This window comes from Xiphophorus hellerii, chromosome 9, assembly GCF_003331165.1.
Source record: "Xiphophorus hellerii strain 12219 chromosome 9, Xiphophorus_hellerii-4.1, whole genome shotgun sequence".
Classification (NCBI taxonomy): domain Eukaryota; kingdom Metazoa; phylum Chordata; class Actinopteri; order Cyprinodontiformes; family Poeciliidae; genus Xiphophorus; species Xiphophorus hellerii.
The window spans coordinates 13,694,867-13,719,321 of record NC_045680.1 but is presented as its reverse complement, the minus strand read 5'-3'; the positions used below and the strand labels follow the sequence as shown (position 1 = coordinate 13,719,321).

The 24,455-nt window shown below is 38.3% G+C and overlaps 2 protein-coding genes across 2 annotated transcripts in view; one reads left to right on the top strand and one right to left on the bottom strand.

The window, feature by feature from the left end:
* The window catches only part of fbn2b (fibrillin 2b), a 74,967-nt gene extending 71,048 nt beyond the window's left edge, over positions 1-3,919 (top strand). Inside the window, exon 65 of the mRNA XM_032572004.1 lies at positions 447-3,919. Coding sequence (XP_032427895.1) covers positions 447-824 — 378 coding nt within the window. The 3' untranslated portion in view covers positions 825-3,919. The remainder of the gene's footprint in view (positions 1-446) is intronic.
* A 982-nt stretch (positions 3,920-4,901) lies between these two features.
* On the bottom strand, positions 4,902-23,492 carry LOC116725145 (cortexin-1-like). Its single transcript, XM_032571026.1, has 2 exons — positions 23,382-23,492; positions 4,902-7,910 (listed from the first exon to the last, which is right to left on the bottom strand). Exon 2 carries the CDS (start codon positions 6,983-6,985, stop codon positions 6,581-6,583), a length of 405 nt encoding a protein of 134 aa, XP_032426917.1. The 5' UTR covers positions 6,986-7,910; positions 23,382-23,492; the 3' UTR covers positions 4,902-6,580.
* Between the last annotated feature and the right edge of the window lie 963 nt (positions 23,493-24,455).

The window sequence follows — 24,455 nt, the reverse complement described above, 5'->3', positions numbered from 1 at the left end:
ACGACACAAAAACCTCAGAGGAAGATGAACGCAAATTCTTTCTTCACAGAACAAAAAATGGAGTAGCGTCTTAGCAGATCTAGGAATTCATTTTTGTCTGTAAAAGACCATGAGACATTTTTCTTAATAGCATTAGACTCTTGTGTTTGTTTTGATTGTATTTACCCAGAATGTCCAATGGGATAGTCAGCTTCCTGCATTTCATCAGCTTGGCTTTCACATATGCAATCGAACCACACCAGTGTTCACTTCAACCGAATCGAGACTTCGATTTGTATTCAGACCAGAGTTCACTTTTTTGGCCAACATCATATAATGTGTATACAGTACATTACAAAAGCATTTATGTACCTGAACGATATTACATTTTGTTGTTCTGCAACAAAAAACTTCAATTAGTTTTATTTAGATTTTGCGTCATCATTTTCTTCTTTTCCTTTCTGTAGGAACCAGTTGTGAGCATGGCCAGTGTGGACACACAGGCCTCCATCCCCATGAACCTCTCACTGACCTCACTGCTCAATAAGGAGCCTCTGCTTGAGCTCCTCCCCGCCCTCGAGCCACTGGAGCATCATGTACGTTACATCATAACCCATGGCAACACCGACGAACACTTCCGCCTTGTGGAGCGCCGGGACGGAAAGAGCGTGCTCCGGCTTGGGAAGAGACCGCCTCAGCCTGGGTCCTACCGGCTGGAGATCACCAGCCTGCCTCTGTATGGACCCCGCAGACTACATCAGCTGGAGGAGCAGCACGACTATGACTACCTACAGGGGGAGATAGGGGACGCTCTGCGGATCAAGCTCCACATTCACCTGCACTGAGCTCAGTGTATGTGTGTGCAATCCTTCTCTGGACTTATTTGTTAACCATCGAATTACTCCCCCGCCTGAAAGGACCATCAGACTAACAGAGGGAGAATTACGGGCTATGAAAAACTGAGTCAATAAGCCCACCTCTACCACCACTTTGTTACTCTGCAAGTTATATGTTGATGTTTTTTCCTTTATTTGTTCCATAACTATAATTCTACCTGACCCAGCACTCATTTCTCTGCTGAGAGGCAGCGGAGAAGAAGGCAAAGAGATGCTTTTGTGCTTGGGCCTCTCCAACTCCATCCAGAAAACTTAGCAGGTCTGTTTAGGCTAGACGGGGGTTTTATTCAGTGTCTCAATGTTCCAAGGGCTGAGCTAAAATGTTTTGGGGGTTTTCTTAGTCGTGTGAAAGTACCTGATCTCGGGATTCTTTCACAACACTTGAGGATAAAGGTTTGCCACATTTTGCCCCTCTCAGTATTCAAGTGTGCCATTTAATGTATTTGTGCTTTTTGAAAGATTATCACCACGAAGGACTGCAACATTTACACAGCATTTCAGGTTCTTACGTCCAAAGCACTCTGTTCTTTGCAGCTCGGCGATGACCGGTCGTCAGATCCAGACACGAAGAAGCTGCGTTCTGCTCTAATGCGACTGATTGTTGCTCGTGCCCGCAGGCGGAGAGCTAAGCAGGGATTGGCGTGTTTGCGTGCGTGTGTGCTGTCATGTTTGCTTACCTCAGTATGTCTTGCATAGTGTGGACGCCATGCTGTGATGCTGACTTTGAAACAAAAGAGGGTGCTAGCGTCCCTCAGCATCCATCACAAGCAGGGAAACACCATTTAGGAGCTTCTAGGCTTTTAAAGAAGGTAGATCATGTTGAATTTGTTTTTATCTTCACTTCAGGTGTACTGATTCTCATCCTGAGAGCCAGCTTTGTCATTGAGCAGGAAGTCTTCTGAAATGCTTCAGGAACTGTAGCTGAAATTAAGCTTACTTTATCTGACTTCTTTGACAACTGAGCCTAGTTTACAACGTGACAGGAGCCATCTCAAAGGTACATGACAGCTATAACATTTATTGCTGTGGAAACGTTTTTGTCCCCTTACAAAATGTATTCTGCTTTTGTCAGTTAAATGATTCAGATTATCAAGTTGATATTTTTTTCTGAGCCATTTAGAGGGAAATTTTATGGTTCCATCATTTACAGCAACTCCTTCTGGTCCTGAAGCAATAAAACTGTTCCAGGCCATCACCAATGGTGTGATTTATTTTTCTGAAATCTAATTCTAAATTCACATCATGATACTATGATGCACTCAAAAATGTTCACTTTAGTCCTGTCAGTCCATATATTATTTTTCTCACCTTCTCTAAAATATTAAAGGGGACCTATTATACAGAATTAAAATTTTTGACATTTGGGCTTCCATTTGGGTCTCAACTGTTTCTAAATATTGTCTTTAAGAAAATACCCAGCAGTTTTTTGGCAATAAGTTAGTGTGTTTTTTTGGTGTCTGGAAAAGAAGCCTTTTCAAAAACCTCCTAATGTTGAGTCACATTCAATGGACACTGCATCATTACCTAGCAACCCCAGCTAAGCTCCAGCATGTTTGGTCAGCTGGTTTTACCACTATATGCACTGTACAATGGCTGGTAGAAAAGACAAGTGTTTTGTTGTTGACTTATTATTCAGAAACTACTTTCTGTATTCTTGTTGACTGCGCAGGAGGCTCCACTTTTGCTTTTCAAAGATGCATGGTTGTATAATTGTGTTCTGTCAGCACCAATTTTCACATGCAAATTTAAAGTGACAAAACACTATAAAACAGCTCGTTCTGAAAGGAGCTCAGAACTGAGCAGACTAAAATCTCATTATGATTTTGTTCCAAAATTTGTATCCAGTGTCTTTCTTGTGGTTAAATCATGACAGCTGACCTTTTGTGAAGAAAAGATGGATGAGTCATTAACGTGCTCTTGGAATAAATTTGATCCATGTTTTCTCCAGCTTGTCTTTGATTATCTGAAACATTTAAGTGTCACAAAAAAGCAAAAACAGAAGAAATCTGCAAGAGGGGAAAAACATTTTCACGACACTGTAAATTAGTGACAGAAAGGAGGGAGGGCACACACGGCGAACACAAAACCTCACAAAAAATATCTGTCAGGTCATACTTATTTTGTCTCTGAAAGAGAAAAAGGTGCTACATTACGCCATCTATGTTGCTGTACAAAGTAAGCGCAGTCTTGAATCTGCTAACTTTTTTTCCCTACGTTTTGTTGTAGTGTATGTCTGCCTTTTGAAATGTCTGACAAACATCAAACATGCTTGTTGAAATTAAATTGTATATTTCAAATGAAAAGTTTTTTTTTTTTTTTTTTTACTGTCAAGTCAACAATATAAACAAAACAGGAAGATTGAAGTGAGTGTGACATTCTGTTTCAGGACAGCCCAAGAAAAAAAAGCAAGGTAAAAATATATATCTGCCGATCACTGCTCATATCAGTGATCAACAAAAAGGTAATAAAACTATATGCTTATCTGTAATCTCACACACAGGGAAACATACACTGTCTGTAGGATGCCAAAGATGATGAGGCATATTTGCAAACAATGCTGGGATCTACTTGGTGCTACAATAATCCTTCTCTTTGAACATTCAGGGTTACTGCACTTCTCCACAGCTAACAGCAGACCAATGTTTATAGCACATAACCATTTTCTAATCTGAAAAAGTTTGTATACTTTGTATCTTTTACTGTCAATCTGTAATTTTTTTTCTCTTTGCTAAAAAGGCTGTAACCCACCTTCAGCGTCAAACTTGAATACTGCCTTTGTTATCCTTTTTGCAGGTTTTTAGTAAAGAAATTGAGTAGCGGGAAGGGGAGAGGTGGCGCGGAGGGTTTAACTCAACGCTGATGACAATCACTCTGTTGCACCTACAACAACTTTCATTCCTGTTGGAGGATTTTTAGTATCCTAAATGATTGTGTGAAGATGGAAACCAAAGATTTTTACAGCCAGTGTGGAAAAATGTAAATGACTCGCATTGTACAATTTTGTCCGGTGACGATTATGGCAATAAAATGTTGTTGTATTTTTACTTACTTATTTATTTTTTAGGTTTTATGATGGCGCATCAAACCAAAAGCCTCAGCAGAATGATTTGAGTTTATTTAAAGGTTTGGTGCATGTCTCAAATCATCCCTGACATTTGCAAAAGAGTACAGAAAATGCATTTCTCAAAACTATTTTGTACAAACAGCATGGATTACCAGCAAGAGCTCAAATTCCTTAGTTCATCTCTCAAAGATAAATATCTGTATCAGTGTTGTGTGCAGGTAAAACATTTAGTAGTGTATTCTGGAGGGATGTCCTGATGCAAACTATGACTAAAGTTTTGATGACAAATGTAGGAGATCAATGGCAAGAGACTTTACAAGTTTCCTAAGATTAAAAAAAAATCCAGTCAATCTATGGCAAGATTTGAAAACTGACAGATGTACATCAAATCTATTTGAGTTTGAGCTATTTTGCACAGAGAAATCTAGAAAAATGTCATTATCCCCAGGCTGCATAGTAACGCAGTTGGTAGCACTGTTGCCTTGCAGCAAGAAGGTCCTGGGTTTTATTCCCAGCCCGGGGTCTTTCTGCATGGAGTTTGCATGTTCTCCCTGTGCATAAGCGGGTTCTCTCTGGGTATGTCGGCTAGGGACGAGGGTGTACAGAAAATGGATGGATAGATGTCATCCACATATGCAAAAGATAAGAAGCGTCATAAAATCTTGCAGCTGTAAGCACAGACAGGCAAACAGAATTTGACTCTGGGGGTCTGAATACAAAGCTAATCTACTCTTGGAGGTTTTTTGTGGGTTTGTCACAAAAAATCCCATTGCAACACATTTAATAGTTGGAACATAATGTGAAACATTTGAAAAGACAACCTACATTTGTTATATGCTATATATCATTTAAGTAAAAATTTTGTTTTTTCTTTTAAATTTATATTTATTAAATACACTATGCATAAAAGTCTGGGAGCACCACTGCCAAATAGGAACAAAAGAAAAAGCAGCACAAAGAACTTGAATGTATTAAGTAGAATTTATTTTTATTTAATTTCCCACACGGATTGTGAACTTCTTACTACCTCAGATAAGCACATATGAATTCTGCAAGAAATAGTTCTTATCTCACCGATTTAACCCAGCACTAAAAAAGAAAGCCAGCTGTCAGAAAACACACTCACAAAAAGCAAAGCTGTTTGTTTTGCCTCCTGTTAAAACAAGGCTGCATGATGGCCTTGAAAGTTTCTGTCTAAAAGTTGGTATGTTAGGTTAGGAGGAAGAGACAAAAAGATAGAAAAAAGGAGACTCCAAAACTTGAGTCGAGATTAGAAAAATAATTTTTGTCCTAAATGATGCATTTTGCTTCATTGCCAAAAACAGGAACATAACCCTTCAACATAACCCTCTGCATGCAGTAACAAACTAGTTTTTTGTTTGTTGTTTTTAATATGGCTTCTCAGTGTGGACACAACACATTAAGCATAGACTGTCAGGGTTTTATGGAAACTATTTGCATGGATTTTTGAAAACATGTGAAGCCACAGCAATGTTCAAAAATTCAGAATCAGCGAGTAAAATGAGCTCCTGGATTAGAAGTGAAAACTTAGACACTCTACCGGATCTAGTTAAAGGGCCATCTGCTTAAGAATAACTTTTTTCTGAGTCCATCCAACACCTGAGTTCTTTTAACTGTCTGCATTAAGCACAGAGTGAATTAAAAAAGCAGCATGAGTTTGTGAAGTAAAGTAATATTGTTTACAACCAAGAATCTCTGAGCTTAGATAAAAATAGTGATGCTGTGTTTGGATGGTGAAATAGACTGTTACAGTAGGTCAGGTTAAGGCAGTTGTTGTCTGTCTTTTAAAGGTCCAGTTTCTACAGTACTGTGGGGAAAAAAACCCTTACAGATTTGTTTTTGTTTTTGCTTCTTCACTGTCACAATAAAAATATTTTTTAACATTTTTTATTTAATTTTTTTTAAAGGTGAACTCATTTTCAGTCACCTCAGAATCGTGATTCCTCTCAGACCTGTTGAATCAATAAATCACCAAATAATTCAACATGAAGTAGGATAAAATATCTCTAAAAACGTCACATCAGGCCCTAATCTAAAGACATTCAAGATCAGATCAGAGAGAGGTTTTCAAGTTGATCAATTTGAAAAAGGCTACAAGGCTTTTCCTAATGCTTGGGTATTTTACACTACAAGCTATTCATGCTTAAAAACTGTACAGTATGGCTGAATGAAAATAATTCTGCAACAAAGAAAGATACATCATCTGTTATTGCAAATGCTCAATTAGATTTATTGCTGCCAAAGCTATTTAGATTTAAGAGGTTTTTTTTCTCTAAACAAATTAAATAAGTTTTTTCAAGTTATCTTGGTTCGATATTAAATGTTTTAAATTATGAAACAGATTTTAAAATGTGACAAGAAAACAAAAAGCAAAAACAGAATAAATCTGCAAGTGGGTACATACTTTTTCACAGCACTGCGAGGGTTTGCCTGCCAAGGTGAATCCTGTGTTGAACAACACTTGATGTAGATAAATAGTCCTGCAGCATTAATTTACACCAACAAAAGGTCTACCCATCTGCTAGTGCATTTACAACAATACAGCATGTATCATCACTTTCTGAGGAAAACTAAAAAAAAAAAAAAAAATCTGTGTGCAAACAAACATGTAATCTGTAGCCTACACCAGTGCATAATCAAACTGACCCCTCTCTAGGCCCTCCTTGTGGTCAGTCCAGGATGATGAAGGCATGCGACTGTATGGGTCCAGCAGGATCCTGAAGCATCTGACGAGCAGGAAGACCAAGAAAAGCAGGAGGAGGCCTACGAAGGCCAAGGCGGTACGCTGCTCTGTGTCCACCGCAACCAAGGCGAGGGGAGGGCTGCTGCCGCCATTGCCTGGACTGCTGGGCAGCGAGGAGCTGGCCGGGGACATCAGCGACTCGTAGTCCAGGGTGGGTACATCGTTCATTCTCCACGGGGCCCGGAGACAGGGCTTACACACCGACTGGATGGTGGGTGTGTTGGGTTGAAGTGTGGAGAAGAAGGGGAAGGCGTTCATGAGAGGTGATGAAGAAGTCAGCATGCAACTTTTATATTTGACAGACAGGCGGACTGATGTGATGTATTCGTCTAAGATGTTGGTATTTTTGCTGTGTCACACATTTTTTTCTGGTGGCCACTTGATGCTGTCAAAGCTAAGTAAGTCAAAGTGACATGACCTACAAAAGGTCTGGCTTTAATCTGCTCTGACAACGCGTCAGACAGACGCACGTGTGCACTTCGCAATTAGCACAAGCTACGTTTGTGTGTCACTTATTTAAGGATGCAACTCTAAAAGTCTGATGATGATCAGCCACCTTCTTATTTGAGCATCCGTGCCTCAGGCAGTAATTCTTCCTCCCTGCTTATCAGGTGTCTTTGACACTCAATCATAGCACACAGGGCGTGACACCATCTTCCGCTAATGCAAACAAACACAAACAAACATCTCTATTCTCCGCCAAGGTCAGTGTTGTCCGAGAGAGACGATACAATGCAGGAGGACATCTAACACCTGACTTGGTTCGGCGGTTCCAGAGCTTGTCTGCGTCCTGTTACAAACAGACTACCTCAGCAGCCAGATGCAACTGTTTGTGTACGTGTGTGGCAGCTAATTAGAACTGGAGGTCGCTTGATTAATGGCCCTGCATGTTAAACGGCCCATAACCTTCTCTGATGCCGCCTGCTAAATGCAAAGCTTCCTCTTCACCCAGCTAGCTGGAGCATGAAAAGTGGGTCAGTACAGTCATATATTGAATACGTTTCTTTTGCCGTCTTCCCCTCTGGGTGGTTTCCTCAGAAAAAAAAAAGAAGCCTTTCTTTTTAAGTTGAGAAGCAACAAAAAGCACAAAATATTTGGAGAAACAGAATCCGCTTAAATGCTTGTTCCAGGTGTCCTCAGCAGTTCTCAGCAGAGCGTTATCGGACTTATCAGATGTTCCAGGTGAAGCTGAGCCAGGTTTCTACACCTAAAAACAATAGAAGCTCCTGGTTACAATCTGTGCAAAACCGCACAAATAAAACATTACAATTACACACAAAAACACTACTCTTAATGCCAAATGTTGGTGTTAATTCACCAATTTGAAAGAGGTTGTGTAGTTTTGACCAAGCATTGGGTCAAAACATGCTACCTTTTGGTCTGAATTAGAGAAGACAAAACAGTCTAAACACTGGACATTCATGAAAATCAGGGCTATTTAAACTCAGTCCTTGTCTTTATTTAGCACAGAGAAAATACAGTGATGTGAAAAAATTACCTTTACAAATAATTTCAAAATCATATTTGGTGTCCTACATTTTAAAGGAGAACCGAACAAATTTATTAGAGGAAAATAATGTGTATATATGGCCTGACTATTATTGAAATGCTTTTTGAAGAACCTTTAAAAGATTACATTTTAGTATTCAGTCGTCTTGGCCTTACTTGTGCCATAGTTTACAGTAAATCTGATTAAACTGAAAAGTTTTGCTGTCTGAGGAGGATTTTTCTTACACTCCGTCCTTCAGGCAAAGCCATAGTTTACATAGCAAGATTTATAAGAATCTAACTGTACAAATGTATCTCAGGAGAAGCCAACAAAAAGCTTCACAGCTTAGCACAAGAGTAAGGAAAATTATACATTGTTATTTCTTTCTTGCGGTAGGGCTTTTTCTCAATGTACTTGGCTTGTAATGATGGAAAATATGCTCATTCCCATTTAAATTTTGACAAATTTGTTAGAAAAATGCAGTAGGGTTTGATTTGTGGGCTGAATCTCCATGTAAAACTCTCCAAATTTCCAAGCCAATGCCAAACAGCTTTTGTAGGGCAAAAACATATTTGAAACATTGAAAATAAAAAGCTCTTAAATCAGGAGACTTATTTAGAAGAGTATTATTTCCCTGTCTATCGTGATGCATCTCTTGCATTAAAACCTGGTTCTGATTGGTCGATCACCTCCTTGTGAAGTCTCCTGCCCTGGGGCTACAATTCAGAAGACAGAAAAGGAGCCAGAACCAGGCGGATTCTGGAGTAATCTAGATTAAATTAATTAGTATTGATTGATACTGAAAAAGTCATAATCCGAGAAATATGCAGGCACCTGCCATCTCCTCAGAACCTATTAAAAATCTTTTGATAGTTTGTGAGAGTGATTTTGTTTACAAGCATTGATATATTTTACTCTAGCTTATCAATACTACGGATTTTAAAGATCAGAATTACTCCCTTTTATTAAAGATAATGGGGTATCTCTTCAACTCACTCTGTGGAGACCTTAATGTTGAGATATTAGTCACTTTAACTCCTTTTTGAATTGAAAAATAATCCTAGTATTCTTTGTGAACCCAAGGCTTGATCCCCCACCCCGAGTTGTGTTCAGCCCAGCAGTTTCTAAAATGTACAGTTAGCCCAATGAAAATTCACAATTAAATCAGCTTCATACATCTGTCTGATTGGATTTAATGAGATCCATAAGCAGAAGATGAAGTCGTTCCTCCATTATTTCATCATACTGTGGGGTTATGGTGATTCTTTGCTATTTAAGTAACAGTGACATTAACCATCTGCATGGAGAGCACAGCATCAGCACTCCCCATAATGACACTCAATTAGGAAGCTGATTATGGTGTCATTACGGCCACATTAGCGGTAATGAAAGCATGGTTATAAACAAAGCTGCATTACCTCACTCTCATTTGTCATTGCATTGTTAAAAAGGAGCACTGGGTCCTTAACTGACCCTCTTTTTGTAAATTTGGCAACATTATGGATGGAAAGACAAAGTGTTGTGGAGGGTTATAAATAATGTATAATCACATCACCTGCAGCGGACCAGGTTTCGAATCATTGAAGGAATGTGATACGCAAACCATTTACACCTGCTCACCGGTCCGAACAGAATGACAGAGCCATTTGTTCAGACAAATGTAATGCAACACAGGTAGCGCTCTGTGTGTGTGTGTGTGTGTGAGGGGGTTATGCAAAATGCATTTTATGACGTACAAAGAACCTGCAGAAGGAAAGCGGAGGAGGATGGATGTTAAAAGATTGGCAGACGAGCTAAAGATGCATGAGGAGAAGCTCCTGTGGAGAATGGGCAGCAGTTCAGAGGAAAGAGGAAAAGTTCACTGGCACAGTCTGGACTGACTCTCCTCTGTGTGACCATGGCAAAATGCCCTCTCCACAAACTCCCTGCCTCTGTGTCGTGTTCAGTTCAAAGGTTTCCTGTCTGCTACTTCATCAGCTGGAGTCTCCAGGGTCCGCTCTGCACCAGGCTGGCTGGCAGCAGGATGACACACCTGGGAGCAGACACTCACCGTGTGAATGAATGTGCACCTTTGCATTTGAGCAAAAAATAGATCTGCTGCGTTTGTGCAGCTAGTTCCAGATTTACGCTGACTTTTAGCCCTGCGAGATAAATTCTTTATAATAGAAATGACAAAGAATTAAACTATGGGAAAGATACCTGCAGCTGTGCATGCAGAAGACTCAGTTATTGAAAGAATAAACCTTGAACTCAATTTTCAGATTTAGAGGAAATATTTCTGCATAGTGACACAGTCAGAAATGTGCTGATTTTTGTCATTTTTTCACCTGCCAAAGTTGAAACTTAAAAAAAAAATAGCCCTGCAGTTCTAGTGTCAAATATGCATCATTACAAAAAAAAAACATATACTGGTAACAAAATTCAATTTCTGATTCACTTCACAACCTCTTGAATTTGTGGACTGTTGGTAAAAGATGTTGTACATTTGTGCTGCACAAATTTGCAATACTATTGAAAACTGCATTGAAAATATCCATTTTGAGTAACACCCCATTTACTATCTCTCCAATATATTATCAAAATCCAGTAAGTGAATGCCTGACAATTGAAGTCAAAATCTTACCAAATATTACATTTAAGAAGTTCTTTGCAATTGCAATATACTTTGCAAAAACATTGAAAGAAAAGGAAATATTAGAAAAAAAATGCTAAGGTGTTTTTGTTCCCCAAGATACTGATGTTACAGTGTTCAGTCTGTTTAGGGAAAGAAAGAAGCAATGTCAGCCATGTGGCCACTTGGATCATGTGTTGAAAAGCGTAGGGAAGTTTCTATATATCAAATCAAACCCATCTATCTAGAGAGAGAGAGAGCGATTTACTTATTCATAGCTTTGAGAGTAGAAACCTATTTTTATAAAACGAAAAATGCAATTTCACAATTGCATTTTTTCTGCCTTGCAACAAGCCCACACACAGTTAGAGACCCAGTAGTTATGATATGTGTGTCGGCATATGAAACTGGGTGGTGGAAGGAGGGGAAACATAGATTGCTCAGCTTATTTTCCTCCTCGTTAAGCCATACCTATACCATCTCACTCTGTCAGTCCTAACACCCATGCAGCCACGCACACACACAAGCACACACATCCACCTTATTGTGCATTAGTTTGCACCCATTGCATCTCTCTTCCATGACACTTCCTCGGAGCACCAATGAGACCCTTGTAATGAAGAGCAGTGAAGCAGACACTTGTCAGTCTTCACTGAAAGGTCCTCAAATTGACATCTATTTCACACATGCATACACACCCACGCCAGCAGGCAAATACAGGAGCAGGCTGAGCACGGGGACTCAGCCTGATCCAACAGCTCATGTCCTTCATGGACAAAATTGTTTTGTTCCTAGAAGATAAGATGCCTTTAACCATTACTCCTGTTTTTTTTGGCTCTCATAGAAAGTAGTCCTGGTTAACCTGTTGTCCAATTCCACAGAAAGTATTCCTGGCTCAGTGCTTCTGTGTTTTGCAAAGTTTTTTTTTCCCCCTGGATAAAGCCAGTAGTGCAACTATTGCTACTAATTACGCTCTGTACTTCCCATAAAATACTTCTGGACCGATGCCTGTGTGTTTTTCTTGCCTGGTTCTGCTGTTGGTTTCTTCCTGTTAAAATACAGTTCTTCCCCTCCACTGTGACCATACTTGCTCAGGTTGAGTGATTACCACAAAGTCAAAACCTTTATTCAATCAGCTAAGATAGATACCTTTCCTGATATATAAATAACTATAAGGTATTACTACGATTGAACTGGAAAGTTATATGACCTGAATCTGAATGATTAAATTCATTATATAAAAATTAACTGGATTGGATTTACTCATAAACCTGTTTGTTTAATGCACGATTCTGGTGGCAATTATTGTGAATTGCTTCTAGTGAAATTAATCTTTGATGCATTTTACTTTATTCCTCAAAGGTAAGATAAATATTTGTTACCTTGAAGGAACACCAAGTGCAAGAAGAAAAGGTGGAGAGCTATCACGACACGGTAAGCAAGGTGGAGATGTTTGACTTGAATGTGAATGTGGCCTTTTCACTTAAATCCAGAAACAAAAATACTTTACTAAGAATCAAACAGATCTGACATGTGAGCCCAGCATTATCTTGTTATTGGACATTAGTGAGATGATACTTTAAGCATGCAAAGAGCCAGCCAAGCCAGTCTCCATGTTGCTCTGAGCAGATAGTCATGATCTGTTGTTATGTATAGGCTGAGTAAAGCCACTTTCTAAAAGTAATTATACTTTAGCAACAAAGAGGCAGGGAGGAAAAGAACATCAGCGAACAAGTGGAGAGAGGAAGAGACAGAAATGGTAAATGTTCGTCTCAGCTTCAGCCAGCAGGGAATTGAATTAACCCTTTCCAATTTGTTGTTTATAAAGATAAAGTGGACTTGGAGAAAAGGCTGAGGGGAGCTCCATGTGATCCACAAGCTCAGCTGGGTATCCCCATCACATCCACACAAAAGTAATCGAGCTCACAAGACAAATGTGGAGCATTCAGAGGACATGGCAGAACAAGAACTGCACAGAGAAAGAGGGGAAACCCTAATGGAAACGTATGGCAACATGTCATAAGGCTTATTGATGTTAGATGTGTTTTTCTCTCTTCTGGATACATGTGATTCATTTGCCACCTCAGGGAGTTGGTCCCTGCTGTTTTCCCAAATCTAATGAGGACAACAAGGACCAGGTCACCTTGAGCTGCGCAAAACAACAAATTTATTTATTTATTTTTTTTCATACATTAATCACAATTCTTTTTTTAAAACAGTAATTACAGGAGAATTCAGAGAGATTTAAGAACCTATATTAAAACACCATGACTCTATTGTTGCTGATTCTGGTTTTATATTGTGTGCAGCTAAGTGTGTCTTACTTGATTACTCTGTTTGCTTATAAGTCGATGAAAATGGCCTGTGTGTCATGTGTTCAGTCAGTGAGTAAATTTCTCCTATTGGGACAATAAAGTATTTATTCTATTCTACACCATGCCAGGTGTGTCTTACAGCTGTGAAGACAGACTCTTAGATCATTCCTTGTTCCACTTGGCATGCATCCTGGCTCACCACCAACCCATTCCTCAGATGGTCCTGGTCATAATTAGGACGTCAGACAGTCGACAGCTACTGTAGGGGTAATAAAGTCTGGCAGTTAAATGTCCTGCATTTTTCACATACAGCCAGCCAGTCGGCTCCAACTGTGCATGCAACACTGAACAAAAAAAGTGTGTTTGTGTACGAGACATTCAGTGAGCATGCATGCAAATGAGTAGCAGCGCTGCAGGAAGAAAGCAGTCCACACTACCAACCTCTGAAAACAAAAAAAGTCCAGCAAGTTACCAGCCATGCAGTATGTGTCTGTTTTACATAACAACTGCTACTTTTCTACACCTAACATTTTTCTTTGGTGGCTATTTGCTTTAGTTGAGTAAATAAAATCTTGGACTGTGGCAAAGCCAAGCTATTTTTAATATCACTGAATAATTTTAAAGTTAAGTCATAGAGGATATATGTAAGAAGCTTTTCTAAGTGTGGGGTAATGTGTAAAAATACAAGATGGTATAAATCTTGTGACAGACTAAAAATAACAGCTTCAAGCAGCTATAAATCTGACAATCTAATTCTTAACATTCAGCTGAAACACTGAATGCCTTTAAATCTAAAACCCCACCTCTTTAGAGTTGTATTTGAAACGTAATCAACTACGAATTTAATGATGGCATTTGGCTTAATGTAATGTTTTGATTGTTGATTCTATGTTGCATGACTGTGTTTTTGTGTTTGTTATGATATAAAGCACTTTGAAATAATGCCTTGCTGCTGAAATGTGCTATACAAATAAGATTTGATTGATTGATTAATTTCTCTTAAGTATATTTTGATTAACTGAATTCATGAAATATGAAGATTACACAATCCAGTTTTTGGACTGAAACAGATCTTTCCCAAAGCTGATGGTTTCATTATTCTTCAAAATGGTCAACCAGAGAGCAGTGAGACCATGAGTATCCCTGGAGCTTTTCTAGCAAGTGTTGCAGGGACTTTCAGTCACACTGCAGCTGCCACACCAAGACGTGATGCAGCTTGTCAGGATGCCCACAGGTGCCCCTCCGTAACGCTGGTGAGGAGGAGTGAGAGCGCTGCCTTTAGTCTTTTCACCTGAGAAGCTCTGCTGTCAAGCTTTGAAAAACTAAAAAAAGAAAAACTATTTGGGTCTTAATTTTCAAGCTTCTCAAACTGCTTTATCTTTTCGCTTCCATAATGATTCCTTTGAGCAGCCATAAATCTGATGATTTGATTATGCTTTCATTTTTCATCTCATAATTGCCACTAACAATCTAAGATCAATAATCAGGTTGTACATACAAGATTGAAAAAGAGATTACCCTCTTCATTAAAAATAAATTACATGCATTTCCTTAATAGTTTATCTTTACTGCGGGAATTTTGCTTGAGGTGCCCAAACGTTTGCATTCCCTGTTGAGGTGGACAAATGGAGCAGAGTACAGATGAAAGAGCAAAGGGGAAGAAAAAAAAACAAGCCCCTCGAGATTTTCAACAGCACCAATGCAGCTGAGTAATTCCATTTTTGGGGCGCCTACGATCTATCATTTTAACAGGTGAACCCAGATGAATATCTTTTGTCTTTATCAGCATATTTAGAGATTTACTTGAATGCCCCTCAGCACCAACTGGGAGAGAACTCAGCATTTCAGATAAAGATAATTTTTGGACAAAACAACTTTCTATTTTACCTAAACACAAAGAAAATTGTTTTGTGATCAAAATACTCCCATCATAAGATCATCAGCTGTGTCCTAAATAGCACATTTCCTCAAAAGACAGACTGCTGAGAGACTGCTACGATAAGATTGTTTACGGCTATTCCTATCACTGCTAATCTCAAATGATGCATTCATTAGTCATTTATAATATTCTATCCATCCAATTGATGAATTTCATCTTATATTGAGCTAGTTCTCAAGAATGGAGGGCAAATTAATTTGAAATTGGTTTGCCATTTTTCTATAATTTTAGGCCATAGGCAGCACATTAGTTGTGCATTTGACTATTCTAAAGTGTTCAGGGATGGAAAGTTGTAGAGATCATTCTTAATACTTACCAATCAAATAGTACATAAATAGGCTACTTGTTATTTCTGAAACTTTAAGACCTGATCTGATCTCAATAGCACATTAATCCTTTTCAGAAGCAATATTTCCCCTCCATTTGTAAATCATAGTCAAATAATAAGAGGGGTAAAGAGCTTTAGTTCAAATTAAAAAGCAAAGTGAAAAAAGCAAGCTTACATGATTTTCAGAGGCCTCTGCAGCTGAGGCTACTTTCTCTAAGATGCCATTTTAATCTGTAGACAGAGTTTCAAAACAAGATTGTGCTATTATGAAACTAACTTTATCGCAGTAACTAGTCTATCCCTTGTGGGGGAAAACATGTAGATGGCAGTAAAATAAGAGAGAGAAAGTCCATTATGCCAATAAGTCTCAATTGTCCTTTCCCCAGGATATTGTACCAATCTATTTGGCAAAAGTGAGCACTCTGATGAAAGAAATACTTTATGCTTGTGAGGAAATAGGACACAAAAAAGGACGAGAACCTAAAAAGGTCTTCATGTGTAAGAAAAAATTAAATATTTCTTCTACATTTGAGAACGGTAACCATAAAACACAAAGGGGTTTTTTTTTCTACAGAGAAAGATGCTTCAATTCACATCAAATTCTGTAAGTATTTATAGAAAGAAAAGCATCACCAAGTAATAAATCAAGTCCCTTTTCAGTCAATAAATGTCACCAGAGAACGTTTACGTGTAAATTAAACATATATTATCATTGCCAGATGTCTTTAAAATAAAATAATTTCCAACAACAGGTAAAGCTCATACCACTGTTACCTTATAATTTTTTTAAAATTCATTTAAGGGGCTCTCCTATGGTGATTATCTAATTTGAGCTAAGTTGACATTTCTAATTTTGAAAATGTGTTGCAGCGGCTGATGGTGGGATGTATTTAAGGCTACCAACAAAAATATCCAAAAAGCCAGACCAATAAATCCATGAACACTTAAATGAAACAAATTGTGATTAAAGGACTAAATTTCTGCACATCCTCTAGTTTCAGGTCTTTTGAGAGGTATGTTTGGCATCCACGTGGTTTCCTGCCATTCCAACAGATAAATGTCAAGAAAAATATTCATAATAGGAAAAATGAAAAATTTATAAAACTAACTAAACCCACAGACTACAAACATGATTTTAGTCTGTTCAACTATTATGCTGCAAGCATTAAACTCAAAGACTCTGAGACATTTGTCACCTGCAGGCTTCTACCTTGAAGACTGAACCCACCTTTGTGTCCCGTTCAAGATCACCACCTTAATCAGCTCTAAAAATCCCTCTGTCCCACCAGTCAGTGTGAATAAATGTCAAGTCAATCATATCTGCCCTATATTTAATTCACAAATCACATACATGAAATATTCACACCAGGATGAAGATGAGTGGAGACTGGTTCACAAATGTTCACAGGTCAGCAGTGAGTGGGCAAAATCTATTTGTGGACAGAAGATGGGATCAAGAGCGAACACCTGAGAAAACCGATCTGATGCATCAGTCAGAGTTTTGTGGTCGATCTCTAATATCTGGTTTTTGTAAAGTTTTTACCCACTGATATGTATGTGACATATAAGTTTAGCTGTTCTGATTTCCCTTTCAGCTTTATAATATAGGTAGACATACAGTAAGATCTGCTGTTATCAATCCCACCTGCTATGAGAGTTTATTAATTATAATAGAAAGCAGATGGCATCATAGTGTATGAGACCGCATCAAGTTTAAGACGGGTTTACTGTTATATTCAACTAAAGACTAAGTGTTGTAGGATTTTAAACGTGCCTTTGCATCTGGTCAGCTTGGCCAGTCCCAAAGAAAGAAACCTAACCTCAGCTCTGAGAGTTCCCAAAGGCAGGCAACATATAAACAAAAACATGCTTAATAAATAAAGCAAGTTTCATGACAGACAAAGGTTGAAGTTTGAGTCATTTTGCTGTAAGATACTAAGTCTTTCTATTATGTATTGAAGTTCTTGCTCTCAGTTTCTCTCTTGGAGCCTGAATGAACTACAGACATTGTTGACATACCATGGAAAATACATTTTTTTAAAGAATTTTTCTTTATATTTCTGTGTTGTCGTCTATTTCACCTTACACTCCGTACTGACACTGAAAATAGCAAACTTTGAATGTTATTTCTTTGGTGGCAACAGCATCAACACTGAAGAGTGTTGTTGGCACAACCTGCGACTCTGTGGCTGTTTTGTAAAAGCAAAATGGACGATGCAAAGAGAGAGTAGTTCCATTTATGCATGAATTATTACATAGAATTTAATAAATATGAAAAACACTTTAATATCTCCAATTGTCCTTCTGTCTTGCAAAGCAGAAGGATTTTGCAAGACAGAGTCATTGCAAAGCATTTGCCTTGGAAGAGATGCTTGTACAAAGCACATGATCCTTGCACAACTATAGCATGTTAACAGAAATTATAATAAATAATTGTTTTGAATCAATTTCAAATCAAAACATAGCTCCAAAACTTGCAATCAACTCAAATCAAATAGTGAAATAGCAAAAGATTTTGATCGTTGTCGCTCTCTTAACAGCTTGTCAGTATCTTCACAGGTTTTTTTTTTTTGTTGTTCTTGTGTTTTTACACAAACACACCTAACCAGACCACATCTGTCTCTGGAACGCAGAGCCAGTCTCATTCCTGAATAATATAGTTGTGCATTCCTATGGTGTTTGCTCTCTCACATAATTGTTTGAATAGATAAACGTGGCACCTTCAGGCATCCGGACTGGTGGAGGTACACAATTTCTTCTTGATTGCTTTTGATGTCAAACAAGGAAATCGTGTGTTTGAGATTTTGCGACATCCATATAGCTACAGCCTGAAACCCAAATGTTTCGAATTAACCCAAAGCTTACAAAAGATGACGTTCATCTTCATTTTCCAAATTATTTAGCCTCAAATCTAATCCAAGTCTATATAAACTTCTGAATTTGAACAAATAATACACATTCCTCACCTTATTATTGTTGCATTTAGCAAACGTAAAGAAAGTTGGCCCTTTTAAATGAACTAAAACACTAAACATCTAGTCTGATTTAATGCAGTTTTAGCCACATTACCAAGTGAAACCAAGCTGAAAGAAAAGGAAGACAGGACTGATGAAATAATAAGTGGCAAGATATGGTGAAAAGTTACAGAGCTATAGCAGGAGACATTACAGGAAGATCGGTAGCTTGCAGAATGTTAAGAACCCATGATTCATGCCTGCAGTCAGATAGACCTGAACTCTGTAGCTACTTGGTGAGAACGAAGGGTCAGAAAGGATAAATCAGGTGAATGTGAATGTAAGAAGATGGAAAAAGTATTCAGGGAGGTGAAATCACAAAAAGACACTATGAAGAAATAAAGAGTGTATGTGTGTGTATGTGAAGGCCAACATGGAGATGACAGAAGTACTTTCCTTCCATCAGGCAGCCGTTCTGTCAAGTCCACCGAGACAGAACGGAGCCAACCAACTTGCCCGCTATGAAGGCCATATATATTACATGCTCTGCCCACACAACACTTGCTCAAAACCAAGGTGGAAGAGAGCCCAGAGTCAGCATTAAAAAGTCAAAAACTTTCCTGCAGCCAGCAAACGAAGCGAGCTGAAACATCAGAGCAGCCTTAAGCCAGGAAGTGAAGCAATGCCTTTCAGTCAGCGAGGCTAAAAAAAAACTAAAAAAAACACCACACCCAGGAGTGACAGAATAGAGTATTAGGGTCCAATGTCTGAAAAATACAGTCTACAAAACTATTAATACCAAAAAGTGAAAGCACTGACTCAAGCACAGAGTGTGAAATAATTTTGCTGACTGCTCCATTCCCAAGAGGCTAAAGAATCTACCAGTTAGAGACCTGACCATGCATTAAACACAGATGAAAATTCATGCCCTAAACTCAAACACGTCACCTTGTGGAAGTAAAGGTTGCCTGTTCAGTATGTTTGATTACCAGACTTCCCTCTGGGTAAAGTAGGCGTTTCTACAGCTCACGTCAGGCCAAACTAAAACCATCTAAGGCAGAAGAAAGGATGTATTTTCTGTTTTCTTCCCTCCCCATTCCTTCAGCAGATTTATTTCCAGTAATCCAACTGGAATCAGCAAATTTTTAGCACTTCTAAAAAGGTTAATAGACATATGTTTGATAGGCTGCTGTGGTGTCTCTGCCTTCAAAGCCAAGAAGGGACAATAAATCCCAGACCCTGAGTCACCAACCAAAGCCTGATAGATGAACGGTTGATAAATATTTGATGGCTGATCTTGAACAAGAAATCAAAACCACTTACTGGACCAACTCGTCAAGGTTGAAAGCCCTCAACAACTTTCTTACATCCCCTCTGTACTGACATGAAGTCATATTGGCAGGAGCCGTCCTCCCCTTCCTCCCTGGTGGATTTGCAGGAGGTGGCTCTTCAGGACACCAACAAGAATGTTTATTACTTGTGTGCTACCTAATAAAATCGTCTAAACTGTACTAAACTAAATGTAACACTGCTAATAACTTAGGGATAAAAACACAGGTGATGCTGTCAAGTGCATGAAGAGTCATTTGAGAAGCGCGCAGCGTGACATTCGAATTAAACATGTCAGAGTGATGCAGCAAAGACACATTAGTGGCTTCACCTCCTCACTTGACTGCTTTTAAATGACAGCTGAACAATGAAATAAAACATCCACCTTGGCGAGTAGCAGAGAGTGAATCATATCCGATATCAGGGCTAATAACAGAGACTGGCGGTGACATAGAGAGATAGCTATGTGGCAGAGAACCTGATTCTCTAATGTGCTCCTTGTAATGGTCTGTCTGCTGACAGGGAGGGAGGTCAGGAGCTCTATTTTTTTTTATTTGTCTCCATCTCTCCTCTCATTACAGAACATTACATGATGACTGTCAGCTTTCTGCCAATCAGCATCAACCCTAACCCTTTCATTTATTAAATCAAAACTGGCAGGCTGGTAGGTGGTAATATTCTTAAACCTTTAGACATAAATGTTTCCCCATTTCCAGTTCCTTTGATTGTGTTTGTAAATGTCAAATATGAGCTAAATGTCAAGTTTGAGCGGGTTTGTCTCCAAATGGCCATAATTACAAAATTAAAGATCCATAATCTAGCACGAATAAAAACTATTACACTTCAAGTTTGAGTTTTTATTTTCTAATGAAGCTTCTAAATTAGGTTGTGCAAGCATTTTGTTCTTAAACCAAGTGACATTCACCAAGCATTTCTCCTCTCATATCTAACAGCTGATGCATCATTTAGAGTAAACTTTTCTCATTCAGGTCCAGAGTGTTCATAAATGTAAGCAGCTTGAGTCTTGTCAACAAGCATACCATATTTGCACTATTCCAGTTAAAGTTCCACTCAGAGCTATACAGCCTTAAGTGCAGTCAGAAGAAAAGCTGAAAAGAAGCTGAAAAGAAAGCACAAAGTCACAACAATCTGGTGGATGTATGCAAAGAGTCCCAGCAGACCAAACGGGAAAGAACATGATGAAATTTATGTCGAGCAGGCTTTGCTGTCGAGTGGGCGGGAAATGTAGTGAGAAATTTTTCATTAATATGACTCTGCAAGCACAGAGGCTATTCTTACCAAAACAACCACATAATACCGTAGCATAAAAATACTCAATTTTTGAGTCTTATGTAGAGAGGACAATTTAGACACAAAATGTAAGACAAATAACAAAAAATAAGCAAGAAAAAGAAACAATAAAAACAAAAACTAATAGAAATGAAATAATTAAATAAATAAGGTTTTGCAGGTAGGGTTGTAGGACTGAGGAAACTAAAAGGGAAATAAAAGTACAAATTCACTCAATGCAGGGTAAAATTCAATGGTACTAAATTATCAAAGAAGGGCAACTAAAAGCCAGGCAAAAAAAGATATCCTTTTTGGAAACCATGGAAAAGTCTCTACTGGCCTCAGGTTTGTACAAAGTTGAGAGCTGTAATAAAAAAATAACTCCTCACCACAGGTTTTTGTTCATTTTCCAGGTTACCTGATGAATTTGAAATAATTTCTACAATCAAAGCAACTCTGACAAAAATTGTCAATGGTTAAATACCATCAATTGATTAAAAAACAAACATTGAAAGCATCATTAAAATAAATTCTAAAATACAAAAGTAGCAAATGCAGAGACTCTGAGAACCACATACATGCATATACATGTATATGTGCACCAGCTTTGCACATCACCACGTAGTGATGTGCAATTTCTGAAAACGTGTCCAAACCAATCGGGTGTAGTCTGGCTCAGCTTCAGAATGAATGCTGGTGAGTTCACCTGTACTCTAATCTGTATTTTTGCAGATATGGTAATTTCATGCACAACTTTTTGACTCCAGGAAATGATGCCCATAAGACAGACTTCACTTAGTGGAATATTAGATTTGATCCAGGGTCCTTACAGCTCAATGGCCCAATCAGGACATAAATAAAGGAGAGCAGAAAACGCAAGACTCATTTACTTTATTTGTGAGGTTTAAGCTCTCTTAATGACAGTTTCTATAAATAAAAATTTTATAACAATAAAAAAATAAAAGTAGAGATTGCCAAAGGGCTGAAGGAGCCAAAGTGTGAAGATTAAAGAGATGAAAATGTAACAGAATCAGTAGCAAAGCATGGCAATACTGAAACGTTGCCATAAAAAGCAAAGCTGATATGGGTTCAAAAAAGGTTTCCGTTTTTTCCTGGTTGTAGGAGAAAATCCTAGAAGCTACAGACAAAATATGATCTGGACTTTGCAGTTTCAACAAGTTGCATTTTAGGCTTGTTTCAAAATCTGGTGTGGTTCTCTGTTGTGCACGTGCTCAACCTCTCCACCAAGTTTTCATAAATTCAGTCCTTATTAAAAAATGTGAAACAAACAAAACAAACAGCAATACAAATATCTGAGTGCTTTATCTCAGTGGAAGAATGACACAGTATGGGCTGTCCTGCAAAAAAAAGTTATCTCTAGTACCAGCAAGGTAAAAGAATTCAGCTCTACAGCACACACCGGGTGACAAAACTTAATTGGTCGTCCTGCATAACACACAAATCAATTTGCATTTCTTACTGAAATGAGACATAAAAAAAATGACTGAAATCAAGAAAGCTATTTTCTGGGCTCCACAATGTCTGGGACTGGTTTCAGAATGGTTTGTACATTACACATCTTATTAAACAGAAACTAAATCAAAATAAGAAACTGGTGTTTATGATGAACTAAGTAATGGTTCAGCAACTAAGTCCTGAAAAAGCTTATCAAATGTGAAAAACATTACAAAGAAAAATTTTAATGCTAGCTGACAGTTTTACTTTAATCAACTTCTCTTTCTAAGGGTCCCATATAGACCACAGAGAACCTGTTCTTCCTGACTGGTCCACTGTGGTCCACATGGGAGGTCAGGAAGGATAATATTCACCTGAGCAGGACAACGGGATCCATATTTCCTGAAGGTGACTTGCTCAGGATTGAGACTGGAAACATATCTAACTACAATCCACGTAATTCTGTGTACACAGACCCAGTTGCTTTATGTAAGGAACTGGTTTTATTTTGATTGAGTAGTTTAACGTAAATTTAAGAAAACATGAATACATAAAGGATAATTAAGAACACAGTAGACTATAAGTCTGATATAACGTAACATTTCATTTAAACACCAGTGTGTGAAATTATTCCGTCATCTTACGTTTTGCTTAATCTGTATAGCGATTTTGAGTTTTCCTTTGCAGCTCTTGATTTTTTTAAATCCCTTATTTTTATTCCCAAAGGAACTTCTTTATGTCCTTCATCTGAAGAATCACCTCACAGGACTGAGCTTTAATTTCCAAAGTTCGATGCAAATTCACTGATTAATGGAAACAACACCCGAACTTTAAAACTCTGCAGCACTGCATTTTAAATGGACATGAAGAGGCAGTTTCGCCTTTGGCACATATTTTTGCCTTAATTTTGCAAACTCTTTACGTATTTTAAAGCCGGCTTTATAAGTTTCAGGTTTATATTTACCAACCTGGTTCCGGAGTTCAGCAGGGATGAGTTTCCGCTCTGTCCGGACCGCTGTGGCATCAAACTTTAAAATCTGCTCCTCCTGCTCAGCCGCTGCTGCTGTGCGCCGCTTTTTACTCTGAGACAACACTGAAGGCAGGCGGAGAGTCTTTAAAGCTCCCCGCCCACCCCTGCTGACCGCACAGCCAATCACAGAGGCAGACCCTCCCCAATATGTGTCCTCATAGTCATAGTAATACTAATATGATTGAGCATTAGTAGCTTTTAAATCTTGAAGCTTTTGTATCAAAGATGACCCTTAAACCTACTGCATGATTTTCTGTCTTTACAGGAAGCTTGTTTCTACTGCTTATTTACCTTAATTTAAAAAGTACTACATTTTAAACAGTAAGTCACTTTCTTTGAGGACTCAGTGGTTCTCAAAGGTGGGGGTGAGGCCTCACTTTGGGTCAACAAATAACAAATATGAGATCCTGAGAGAATTCCCAGAAATTAAAAGTTAAACATTATTCAATGAACATTTTTCATCCATCAACACTGCATGGTGGAGCAGTTATTACATTACAGCAAGAGAGGCCACGGTTTGAATCCCAGATCCCATTTTCTCCAAGTTATGGGATCTGACCATATTAAAACATCAGTGGCATAAAAAAGCTACAATAGCCCCATTTGTGTCATCATTGTATTTACTTGGGTTATTGCCACCGATTGTCTCTTACTTAAAAAGGGTACTGTTATACTCTGGGCAGGCTTTTCTTTAGTAAGAACTGGAAGCTGGTGAGATTGGAGGAGACTACGTCTTTGCCAAATTTATGTTTTCACATTCACTTATTGGGATGATTAATTCTCAAACTCATGTTCTTTGACGACGATGAAACTTTAACTGCCTATAGTCGTAATGCTTTGAAAGTTTCTGAAGTATATTTGAATAAGGACACAGTATTAGTCAACGAAGGACCTGGCTGAATTTAGGGTTGATTTTAAGGGGGAAATTTGTAAAATTCATCCAGTGGCTTAAATGTATAAACATTGCAAGCGTGTTTCATAAAATCAAGAGTCATAAAATAGCGTTAGCATC